This window comes from Suncus etruscus, chromosome X, assembly GCF_024139225.1.
Source record: "Suncus etruscus isolate mSunEtr1 chromosome X, mSunEtr1.pri.cur, whole genome shotgun sequence".
Classification (NCBI taxonomy): Eukaryota; Metazoa; Chordata; class Mammalia; order Eulipotyphla; family Soricidae; genus Suncus; species Suncus etruscus.
The window spans coordinates 18,275,481-18,288,171 of NC_064868.1; the positions used below are offsets into that span (position 1 = coordinate 18,275,481).

The 12,691-nt window shown below is 46.2% G+C and overlaps 1 protein-coding gene across 1 annotated transcript; it reads left to right on the forward strand.

The window, feature by feature from the left end:
* Positions 1–247: 247 nt before the first annotated feature.
* On the forward strand, positions 248–5,422 carry LOC125998755 (uncharacterized). The gene is given in 6 exon segments (XM_049766825.1): positions 248–831; positions 833–1,863; positions 1,866–1,970; positions 1,973–2,272; positions 2,275–3,600; positions 3,603–5,422. Coding segments are annotated over 6 exon segments (5,166 nt in total).
* The last annotated feature ends 7,269 nt before the right edge of the window (positions 5,423–12,691 follow it).

The following is a 12,691-nucleotide window of genomic DNA, read 5'->3' on the forward strand; positions in this document are numbered from 1 at the left end:
GGTCCATCATCCGATCACCCTGGGAGATGCCCCAGGAGGTAGAAGGGAGGACCAGGAACGCCTGGTGTACCCCTGCCTGGAGAGTCTCGAGGAGAGCAGCTTCCTCATTGGGCTAGGCTGGTGGCAGAGGCCCCGGCCATCCGACTCCCTCAAGTGCCTCTGGGCAACGCACGAACAGTGCTTGTTCTGGCTCATCTTTCTTTTAGTTGCTACTTCTGTGTCAGTTTTTCTTGAAATTAGGACTAAGATGGGACAGACAGTGATGACTCCCCTGACTCTTACCCTCAACCACTGGACTGATGTCAAAGCTAGGACTCACAATCTGTCTGTTGGGGTATGGAAGGGCCCCTGGCAGACCTTCTGCACCTTCAAGTGGCCGACCTTTGGGGTTGGCTGGTCGCCAGAAGGTATCTTTAACCTTTCTCCTATTTCCGCAGTAAAGAAGGTCATTTTTCAGTCCGAAGGGGGACACCCGGACCAAATCCCCTACATTTTTGTCTGGCAAGACTTCGTCCAAAACCCACCGGCATGGGTCAAGCCTTGGATCTCTGGCCGTCCTGAGCCAACCTCCACTACAATAGCAGTAGCCTCAGATCCCAAGCCCAAACTGCCTACCCCCTTGCGACCCTCAGCTCCCCCGCTCCTCTACCCTGAGATAGACAGCGATCTCCTTCTTGACTTCTCCCCTCCTCCGTACTCCCAACCTCAATCCTCTCCCCAGCCGGCACTACCGAACAAGCCACACGTCACCGTGGGGCAACCCTCAGTGGCCGGTCCACTCAAACCAGGACCAGCCGGGGGAACCCGGAGCCGGAAGGGCCGCAGTCCCATGGTCCCTTGCCCTCCCCCTCCGGGCAATGGGGTCCCCACCAGGAGATGACCAGCTCCCCCCTTTACAGTGTTGGCCTTTTTCCTCAGCAGATTTCTATAATTGGAAGACTATGCACCCCTCTTTTTCAGATAATCCTTCTGCCCTGACGGGACTCCTTGAGTCCCTTATGTTCTCTCACCAGCCCACCTGGGATGACTGTCAACAATTGCTCCAGGTCCTCTTCATGATGGAGGAAAGAGAAAGAGTCCTCCTAGAAGCCAGAAAAAATGTCCCAGGGGCAGATGTAACTCCCACCAATCTCCCTAACCTCATAGACGAAGGGTTTCCATTGACCAGGCCATCTTGGGACTTCAATACAGTGGAAGGTAGGGAGCGTCTCACAGTCGACCGCCAGGCTCTGGTGGCAGGTCTCAAGGGAGCCACAAGGTGCCCCACCAATTTGGCTAAGGTAAGAGTGTTTATCCAGGGTCCAGCTGAGCCGCCCTCAGTCTTCCTAGAACGCCTAATGGAGGCTTATAGGAGGTACACCCCTTTTGATCCAGCTTCAGAGGGGCAGCAGGCAGCTGTAGCAATGGCCTTCATTGGACAGTCAGCCTCAGACATAAAACGTAAGCTACAGAGACTAGAGGGGCTTCAGGATTATTCATTGCGAGACTTAGTGAAGGAAGCAGAGAAAGTGTTCCACAGGAGAGAGACAGAGGAAGAGAAGAAGGAAAGAGAAAAGAAAGAGATGGAGGACAGAGAGAACCGGCGTGATCGCCGGCAGGAGAGAAATTTAACTAGAATATTGGTCGCAGTGGTAGGGGATAGTATAGCAGAAAGAGAAAGAAAAAGGCAGACAGGGCACCTGGGCGACAGGGCAAGAAGAATCCCGAGAAGCCAAGACCGTCTGCTCGAAAAAGACCAGTGTGCCTATTGCAAAGAAAAAGGGCACAGGGCTAGGGAGTGCCCTAAGAAGCAACCCAGGAAGACCAAGGTCTTGACTTTCAATGATTAGGGAGGACGGGGCTCGATCCCCCTCCCCGAACCCAGGTAACGCTTTCAGTAGAGGGGACACCCATCAACTTTTTGGTGGACACGGGAGCTGAACATTCAGTATTGACCAGGTCCTTAGGACAATTAGGAACGAAAAAGACTATGATGTGGGGACCACAGGCAGCAAATTCTACCCCAGGACTACTGAAAGGAAATTGGACATTGGGAAGGGCCAAGTAACTCACTCCTTTCTGGTCATCCCTGAGTGCCCTGCGCCTCGCTTAGGAAGAGATTTGTTGACCAAATTAAAAGCACAAGTTCAGTTTACCCCCGAGGGACCTGAAGTGACTTGGGGGGAAGCCCCTGTGACTTGTCTGGTAGTTGGAATCGAGGAGGAATATCGCCTCCACGAAATGAAGCCTGGAGAAGCAATTGCTTCAGAGTGGCGTACCCAGTTTCCTGAGGTCAGGCTGAACAGGCAGGAATCGGCAAGGCTAAACAAGTACCCCCAATAGTGATGGAACTGAAAGCGCACACCTCACCTATCTCGGTAAAACAATATCCCATGAGTAGAGAAGCAAGGGAAGGCATTCGTCCCCACATCCAGAGACTGATGCAGCAAGGAGTTCTAGTACCCTGCTGATCTCCCTGGAACACACCCTTGCTGCCAGTGAAGAAACCTGGCACCGGTGACTACCGGCCAGTACAAGACTTAAGGGAAGTCAATAAAAGGGTCCAGGATCTGCACCCTACTGTGTCTAACCCTTACAATCTACTGAGCTCTCTCCCACCAGAGCGGGTTTGGTACACAGTGCTAGACTTAAAAGATGCTTTCTTCTATCTCCAATTACACTCCAGCAGCCAGCTAATGTTTGCTTTTGAGTGGAGAGATCCAGAAGGGGGACACACTGAGCAACTAACATGGACTAGATTGCCCCAAGGATTTAAGAACTCCCCCACGCTTTTTGACGAGGCGCTCCATAGAGACCTGGCCCCTTTCAGGGCCCGGAACCCCCAAATATCTCTTCTTCAGTATGTTGATGACTTGTTACTCGCAGCCTCTACCAAGGAAACATGCGAAGAAGGAACCAGAGAACTCCTAAAGGAATTGGGTGAGTTGGGGTACCGGGTGTCGGCCAAGAAAGCTCAGTTGTGCTGCACCGAAGTGACATACCTAGGGTATGTCCTGAAAAATGACAAGAGGTGGCTCACAGAAGCCAGGAAAAAGACTGTGGTCACCATTCCCGTCCCCAAGACTCCACAGCAGGTACGGGAATTTCTGGGGACAGCCGGTTTCTGTAGACTTTGGATACCAGGGTTCGCCTCTCTAGCTGCTCCTCTGTATCCACTTACATGGGACTGAGCTCCCTTTGCTTGGACACAAGAGCATCAAGAAGCTTTTGAAAAAATAAAGACTGCTTTACTCATGGCAACGGCCCTGGCTCTGCCAGATCTAACTAAACCTTTTACCCTGTACGTGGACGAACGTGCAGGAGTGGCTCGCGGAGTGCTAGCCCAGACCTTGGGACCATGGAAAAGACCGGTAGCCTACTTATCAAAGAAACTTGACCCAGTGGCAAGCGGATGGCCATCATATCTAAAGGTAATAGCGGCGGTTGCCCTCCTGGTAAAAGACTCTGACAAACTTACTCTGGGACAGCACGTTGTTATAGTCGCTCCCCACACATTAGAGAGTATAGTCAGGCAGCCCCCTGACCGTTGGTTAACCAATGCCCGAATGACACACTACCAGAGTCTCTTGCTAAACGACTGTATAACCTTCGGGCCGCCTGCATCCTCAACCCCGCCACCCTGCTCCCGGAGGCAGACGGATCCCAGTCGGTACACTCGTGTACGGACATCTTAGCTGAGGAAACCAGGACCCAGAGAGACTTGACAGATCTGCCCTGGCAGGGGGCACCGAACTGGTACACAGATGGTAGTAGCTTTATAGTGGATGGAAAAAGGAAAGCTGGAGCAGCTGTAGTGGACGGAAAGCAAGTAATATGGGCTAGCAGCCTTCCTGAAGTAACTTCGGCACAGAAAGCTGAACTGCAAGCCCTGACAAAAGCCCTTGAGCTGGAAGAAGGTAAAATTATTAACATCTACACTGACAGCAGATATGTGTTTTCCACTGCTCACAGTCACAGAGCAATCTACAAACAAAGAGGGCTCACATCCGCTGGAAAAGAAATTAAAAACAAGGAAGAGATCCTTGCTCTCTAAGAAGGCATACATTTGCCGAAGAAAGTAGCTATTATTCATTGTCCTGGACATCAAAAAGGCATTGACTCTGTGGCAACCGGGAACAGAATGGCGGATCACACTGCTAAGATAGCTGCACAAGGAACTGTCTCCTGCGCCTTATGCGTGCGACAAGAAAACCCTCCACCAAAGGAAGATAATTTCAGTCTAAACTACACACCAAAGGACTGTGAGGAAATCAAAACCCTAAAAGAAAAAGGATTATCCAGCAGATTTGACTTCCATGGGATTGCAAAAACTAAAGATAACAAGATCATTTTACCTTATCAAGAAGGTAAATCCTATGTAAAAAATATTCACCACCTGATGCACTTAGGAAGAAAGAAATTGTGCGAACTGGTGAAAGCTTCCAATTATCACATACTCAAACTACAGACTATAACAGAACAGGTAACTCAGTCTTGTGAAGCCTGTGCTTTAACAAATGCCCACCACCCACTTGTAGAACCAGGAAAACGGCTGTGGGAAGACAGACCAGGAGTCTTCTGGGAAGTAGATTTCACAGAGATCATACCTGGTAGGTATGGCAATAAGTATCTTTTAGTTTTCATAGACACCTTTTCAGTATGGATTGAAGCTTTCCCTACAAAGTCCGAAACCACCCAGATAGTCACAAAGAAAATTCTAGAAGAAATTCTGCCCCGGTTCGGGATACCGAAGGTAATCGGCTCTGACAATGGGCCCACATTTGTCGCCCAGGTAAGTCAGAGACTGGCCAAACAACTGGGGACCAATTGGAAATTGCATTGTGCTCATAGACCCCAGAGTTCAGGACAGGTAGAGAGAATAAATAGGACTCTAAAAGAGACCCTCACTAAATTGGCTATTGAGACTGGAGGGAAAGACTGGGTGGCCCTCCTTCCCTTTGCGCTCCTCAGAGCCCGAAACACACCCGAACATTTCGGGCTCACTCCCTATGAGATCCTTTTTGGGGGAACTCCCCCCTTGGCCAGGCCAGACGGGGTATTGGACCCCGCCTTAGATTCCCATTCACCCTCTGCTTTGTTTGTTCACCTTAAAGCTCTAGAGGCTGTCTGCACCCAGATTTGGGACCAGATTAAGGAAGCCTACTAGCCTGGGACTCCTGCCGTACCCCATGGGATCCAGGTCGGCGACCTGGTCTTGGTCAGGAGACATCAAGCGGGAACCCTCGAGCCCAGGTGGAAGGGACCCTACCTGGTACTGTTGACCACCCCAACAGCTGTGAAAGTAGAGGGGATTGCTGCCTGGGTCCACGCGTCGCACGCAAAGAAAGCCCTTGCTGGAGAGCTTGATGATGAATGGAACATGGAGACAACTGATAATCCTCTTAAGCTTCGCCTACGCCGTCACCCATGCCCAGCACGGTAATCCCCACGCTCCTATGACTCTGACCTGGGAAGTCATTTCCCAAGCTGGGGACATTGTGTGGAGCACTTCCAAGGTAGCCCCCCCCCCATATACTTGGTGGCCACCCCTATGCCCAGAGGTTTGCGCCCTCATTGCTGGTGTAGAGGCATGGGGCATCCCTGAAGAGTCATCTGAATCTGTTCCCCAGGAAAAAATCGTCTTTCAGAAATGGGCTTTCACACAGGGGGTGTATACTGGAGGCCAGTACGTGGCAGACTTGCCAGGGTTCAGTACCTTGGCCAAGCAGAGGAAGTTGCGACAGGCAACGTTCTATGTCTGTCCTAGGGAAAAACAGTCTAAGAAGGAGGGTCACCTGTGTGGGGGAATAGAGAGTTTCTTTTGTAAAGCATGGGGATGTGAAACCACTGGCACTAATTATTGGAACCCCTCATCCAGCTGGGACCTTATTACAATAACTAGAGGCAGTAAGGGTGACACCCTGAACATCACCTTCACACAGAAAGGGAGGGGGGAAAAAGTAGCTGGATAAAAGGGAAACAGTGGGGCCTGAGATTTTATGTCTCTGGAACCAATCCGGGGTTCACGTTCAAACTTAGACTAAAAATTCAAAATCCTCCCTCTCAACCGGTAGGGCCCAACCCCGTCCTAATGGACACCCAGCCTTTACCCAAACCTAAGCCTACACTAGTCCCTGTTACTCCTGCTTCCATAAAGCCCCTAGACTCGGACCCAGCAACCCACGCACCCGGAGACACCCCTGCCCCCCGGGAATAGAGAACCGCCTTTTAAGCTTAGTAGAAGGAGCCTCTTTGGTACTCAACCGAACTAATCCTGATATCACCCGATCCTGTTGGCTATGCTATGCCTCAGGCCCCCCTTACTATGAGGGGATTGCTCAGAACAGGACCTTCAACGAAAGTGAAAGTTCCTCTGTATGCGCCTGGGGAGGGAGCAGAAAGCTAACCTTAGTTGCTGTGTCTGGGCAAGGCCTCTGTTTGGGTACAGTTCCCCCCGATAGACAGCACCTCTGCAACTCAACCCTACAATCATCTTTCAATTGGGACCGATACCTCGTCCCCCCTCCAGACACGGTCTGGGCCTGTAACACAGGACTCACCCGGTGCATCTCCACCAGCGTATTCAACGAATCTCAGGATTACTGTATTTTAGTTCAGCTAGTCCCCCGACTCTTGTAATCATGATAGTGAGTCTTTTGTAGATGAGTTTGACAGGAGAACCCGCTGGAGGAGGGAACCTGTAACCATTACCCTGGCAGTCCTTCTAGGCTTGGGAGTCACAGCAGGGATAGGAACTGGGACCTCCGCTCTAGTCCAAATGCCCCACTACTACAACGAGCTACGTGCTGCCATGGATGCAGACTTAGGAATAATAGAGCAGTCCATCACTAAGCTTGAAGAATCTCTCACATCTCTATCAGAGGTAGTCCTCCAAAATAGAAGGGGTCTAGATATCTTGTTTTTAAAGGAAGGAGGGCTGTGTGCAGCCTTGAAAGAGGAATGTTGTTTTTATGCAGATCACTCCGGAGTCATCAGAGACTCCATGGCAAAATTAAGAGAAAGATTGGACAAACGCCAAAAAGAAAGGGACTCCGATCAAGTCTGGTTTGAGGGATGGTTTAACAAGTCCCCTTGGTTTACAACCCTTATCTCCACCTTGACAGGACCTCTGATAATTCTATTCCTCCTGCTTACTTTTGGTCCTTGCATTTTAAATAAGTTAGTTTTGTAAAACAAAGAATAGATACAGTGCATGTAATGGTTCTCAGACAACAATACCATAACTTACAGCAGGATGAAGGGTCGCTCTAAGATTAGAGCTATGCAAAAAAAAAAAAGAAGTGGGGAATGAAAGAGTGTAAAATGAAAGTAAGGACTGGAAAATTACAAGTAGAATGAGAACTCCCCACCCTTTGAATGAGAACTCCCCACCTCCCCACCCTTTGAACTGACCAAATGCCAGATAGCCAGATCTGGGCAACAATTCTTGGAAAGCCCCTAACCCACTTTAGATACGCACATGTCGTCAGGGGAAGGGCACAGATATGCACATGCCCCCAGGGGCAGGACACAACCCCATCTGTTGCACATGATAAACAAGCTACCTCCTTCCTGGACTCTGACGCGTAACTTCTTCTATGGCGTAAGATAAGAAAAATACCTCCTTCCTGACATGTATGTTTTTTTATGATATGTATGGTTCTTGCCCTATAAAAGCTTTGCTAAATTCTGGAACGGGGCCGAATCTCCTCTACTCAACTCTGAGGTATGAGATTTGGTCCCAGCATGCTGGTGTGATTCTCTGCTCGAATAAACTCTCGTGTGATTGCAGCAAGTTCGGTCTCTGAGTCTCTTTGGGTGCACACAGATCCTGAGGCTAGAGAGAGGGTCTCCCTGTGGGGGTCCTTCAATAGGTTGCTAGGAATCTAATGTAGTTCTGCCGCATGCAAGGCAAGCATCCTACTTGCTGTAGTATCACTCTCCAACACTAAAGGAACTCATATTTTAAGCCCAACCCTCCTGCTGCATATCCAATAAATTTGGACATTAGTTGTTCAGATTTGAAGAGACATAGTAGAAACCCAGGCAAGGAACTACCTTGTAAGATCTACCTTTGTATCTCACTGCCCACCCATTGAATTACAAGATTAGGGCAGCATTTCATACACTCTTCACTCAAGGAGTTTCCTGAACTGCTTCTGAGATGGCAATATCCAGATGTGCATAAGATTTACTGGATAGATAACCCTATTAGAGTGTTATTTGAGAGTACCATGTCCTGTTCTCCTATTTTTTTCAGTGAGATTTCCTCTCCTTCCAGAGAGACAATGGTAGGCTGTGGTCTCAGATTTTAAAGTTTTAGTCCTATTGAGCATGAATACAGATTGATCTGTTGCTCTACTGTCAATGGGCTAGAGTTTCAATGATGAAGTTTTCATTTCATAAATACTAATATAATTTGATTCTGTTGCATTATATAGTAGTGTTCCTATCTAAAAAATATTAAAAAAATCAAGTTTCACTAATGTGGCTATGAGACTAGACAACGAGTATCCCCTTCTGGATCAAAATGGTCACAGGTAAGTGCCCCAGTTCTTGGACTAAAAAGGCAACAAGGCCCATTCAGGGAGTCCTTCCACTCCTGTCTCTGCTCACAGGTGTGCACCACTGGTGCAGCTGGTGCACTCTGAGACTGAGGTGATGAAACCTGGGCCAACAATGCATCTAGATACACCTGCAGCAGTTCCTGGGTGCACTGGGTGCAGCAGATCCCTGGACAAGGGTTTAAGAAGAAGGGAATGATTGGACCTGAAGATGGTGATGCAAGATATATATGGAAGTTCCAGAGGAAAGTCAACCTCACTACAAACAAGTCTATCAGCAATGTCCACATGAAACTTAGCAATCTAAGAACTGAGGACATGGCCCTGTATAACGGTGTGAGAGACAGATATAGTGTGACTGCCCACACTGTAAATATGTCAGAAACTTGAGGGAGAGGCAGCTGCGCTGGGTAAGGAGATGACAGGAACAATGATGACTCTGAACTCTCTCCTGTAGAGTCATGGGCTTAGACACAATGTTCTCACGGATTCAGGTTTTAGTTAAATGGTAATACATTATCTCTCTACTGTAATTGCCAAGAAAAAGACTATTTCCCAAGGAGTACCAGAAGGACCACTTGTAAGTAGTTGCTGGAGTAAGAGCAAGCTCTTGCTCATAGATCTATCCTTACCTAACTTCAACTATTTTAATATTTATTCTGACCTTGTTCTTCAAACAAAGTAAATTAACAGAAAAAAGTTTTGAATTTTATTTCTACTCATAGCCAAAATACAGCACACAAGTAATCAGCTATGGTCTATGTTGTAAATGCTGAAGTTGTGATCCCTATCAGAACCTCATTTTTTAGTACTCACGCCTGTGTTGAGAGCCAGAAGGAACACCACCAAAGGACAATCTCATATGATTATCTGTATCATGAAACAAATTTCTTCAAATAGAAGAAATCATTAGCATTGTCTGAGTCTATATTTTGGAGTTAAATCTACACACATTTCTTTTTTTTCTCTCACTCCAAATCAACACACATTTCTAATAAATTCTGTGCATTAGCTAGAAATCATTTTCTCTGAGTTGAAATTCATGGGTTATCTCTAAATGAGGCTGGTAAGATCAATCCCAAAATGTAGAAGTCACTGGTGAGGTCAGGTCTCAGGTGAAGAGAGCACTCACAAAAGTATAAAGCACCTATTTCTGAAGAGTAAATTTATTGTAGGGGGTAATTGGATGTTTATATGAGGGGAGAGTAAGGTGTGAACTCTGTGTAAGCCAATCAGATAGGGTGTGGGAGGGGTTTAAAACAGATTGTGTGCTTGTGTTAAGGGAAGGCAGGGTAAGTAAATAAGGGAAAGCAAGGTGTGTGTTTTGGAGGTTAAAAAAGGGCATGTGCTTAAGGTAATTTGCTACAGTTAGCAAGAACATGCCCTGCGGTGTCTCTTGACCACTGCTCTATGTGAATTTTTGTTTGTTTATTTTGGGGGTTACACCTAGCAGTGATCAGAGATTACTCTTGCTCTGTGTTCACAAATCACTTCTGGCTGGCTTGTGGGACCATATGGGGTGCAGGAATTGGAACCATCACCAGTCTTGGGCTGGCTGCATGCAAGGCAAACACCCTACCAATGTGCTATTCTAGGCCCCCATACATAAATATTTGTAATTTCATATTCCTTTTAAAAATAATATCTTTATTTAAACACCTTGATTACAAGCATGATTGTGATTAGGTTTCAGTCATGTTAGGAACACACCCCTTCACCAGTGCAACATTCCTACCACCAATGACCCAAATCTCCCTCCACCCCACCACACCTCCACCTGTACTCTAAAAAGGCTTTCCAGTTCCCTCATTCATTCACATGGCTATGATAGTTCTCAGTGTAGTTATTTCTGTAACTTCACTCACCAGTCTTTGTGGTAAGCTTAATGAAGTGAACTGAAAGTTCCAGCCCTCCTCTGTTTGTCTCTGAGAATGGTTGCAAAAATGTCTTTCAATATTCTTTTCTTTATTTTTAGTTTTATTTCTTTATTTAAACATCTTGATTACATAAATAATTGTGGTTAGGTTTCAGTCATGTAAAGAACACCACCTTCACCAGTGCAACATTCCCACTACCAATGTCCCAAATCTCCCTCCATCCCAACTCACCCCCACCTGTACTCCAAACAGGCTTTCCAAATTCCCACATACATTCACATGATTATGGTAGTTCTCTTTGTAGTTATTTCTATAACTGCACTCACCACTCTTTGTGGTGAGCTTCATGAAGTGAGCTGGAAGTTTCAGCCCTCCTCAATGTCTCTGAGGATTGTTGAAAAATGACTTTTATTTTTCTTAAAACCCATAGATGAGTGAGCCTATTCTGCGTCTCTCTCTCCCTCTGACTTATTTCACTCGGCATGATAGATTCCATGTACATCCATATATAGGAAAGATTCATGACTTCATCTCTCCTGACGGCTGCATAATATTCCATTGTGTATATGTACCACAGTTTCTTTAGCCATTTTTCTATTGAAGGGCAGCTTGGTTGTTTCCAGAGACTGGCTATTGTGAATAGTGCTGCAATAAATATAGGTGTGAGGAAGGGGTTTTTGTATTGTATTTTTGTGTTCCTCGGGTATATTCTTAGGAGTGGAATAGCTGGGTCGAATGGGAGCTCAATTTCCAGATTTTGGAGGAATATACATATTGCTTTCCATAGTGGTTGGGCTAGAATTCATTCCCACCAGCAGTGGATAAGAGTTCCTTTCTCTGCACATCTCCGCCATCACTGATTGTTCTCATTCTTTTTGATGTGTGCCAATCTCTGTGGTGTGGGGTGGTATCTCATCATTGTTTTGATATGCCACTCCCTGATGATCAGTGATGAGGATCATTTTTTCATGTGCCTTTTGGCCATTTGTATTTCTTCTTTGTCAAAGTGTTTGTCCATTTCTTCTCCCCATTTTTTGATGGAATTACATGTTTTTTTCTTGTAAATTTCTGTCAGTGCCCTGTATATTTTGAATATTAGTCCCTTATCTGATGGGTGTTGGGTGAATAGTTTCTTCCACTCGGTGGGTGACTCTTGTATCCAGGGCACTATTTCTTTTGAGGTACAGAAGCTTCTCAGTTTAATGTATTCCCATCTGTTGATCTCTGCTTCAACTTGTTTGGTAAGTGCAGTTTCCTCCTTGAATATGCCTTTAGTCTCAGTGTCATGGAGTGTTTTACCAACGTGTTGTTCTATATACATTACGGTATCAGGTCTGATATCAAGGTCTTTAATCCACTTAGATTTTACCTTCATACATGATGTTAACTGAGGGTCTATGTTCGCTTTTTTGCAAGTGGCTAACCAGTTCTGCCAGCACCACTTGTTGAAGAGATTTTTCCTGCTCCACTTAGAATTTCTTGCTCCTTTGTCAAAAATTACATAACTGTATGTCTGGGGGACAATATCTGAAAACTCAAGCCTATTCCACTGATGTGAGGGTCTGTCTTTATTCCAATACCATGCTGTTTTGATAAGCACTGCTTTGTAATACAGTTTAAAGTTGGGGAAAGTAATGCTTTCCATTTTTCTTTTCCCTAGGAGTGCTTTAGCTATTCAAGGGTGTTTATTGTTCCAGGTGAACTTCGTAAGTGTTTGATCCACTTCGTTGAAGAATGTCATGGATATTTTTATGGGGATCACATTAAATCTGTATAATGTTTTGGGGAGTATTGCGATTTTAATGATGTTAATCCTGCCAATCCATGAGCAGGGTGTGTGTTTCAATTTCCGTGTGTCCTCTTATTTCTTGGAGCAGGGCTTTATAGTTTTCTTTGTATAGGTCCTCCACGTCTTTGGACAAGTTGACTCTAAGATATTTGAGTTTGTGTGGCACTATTGTGAATGGGATTGCCTTTCTGACGTCCATCTCTTCCCTATCATTATTGGTGTATAAAAGGGCCATTGATTTCTGTAGGTTGATTTTGTAGCCTGCCACCTTGCTATATGAATCTATTGTTTCTAGAAGCCTTTTGGTAGAGTCTTTAGGGTTTTCTAAGTAGAGTATCATGTTGTCTGCAAAAAATGAGAGACTTCTTCCTGTCCCATCTGGATTCCCTTGATATCTTTTTCTTGCCTAATCGCTATAGCAAGAACTTCCAGTACTTATGTTGAAGAGGAGTGGTGAGAGCAGACAGCCTTGTCTTGTACCA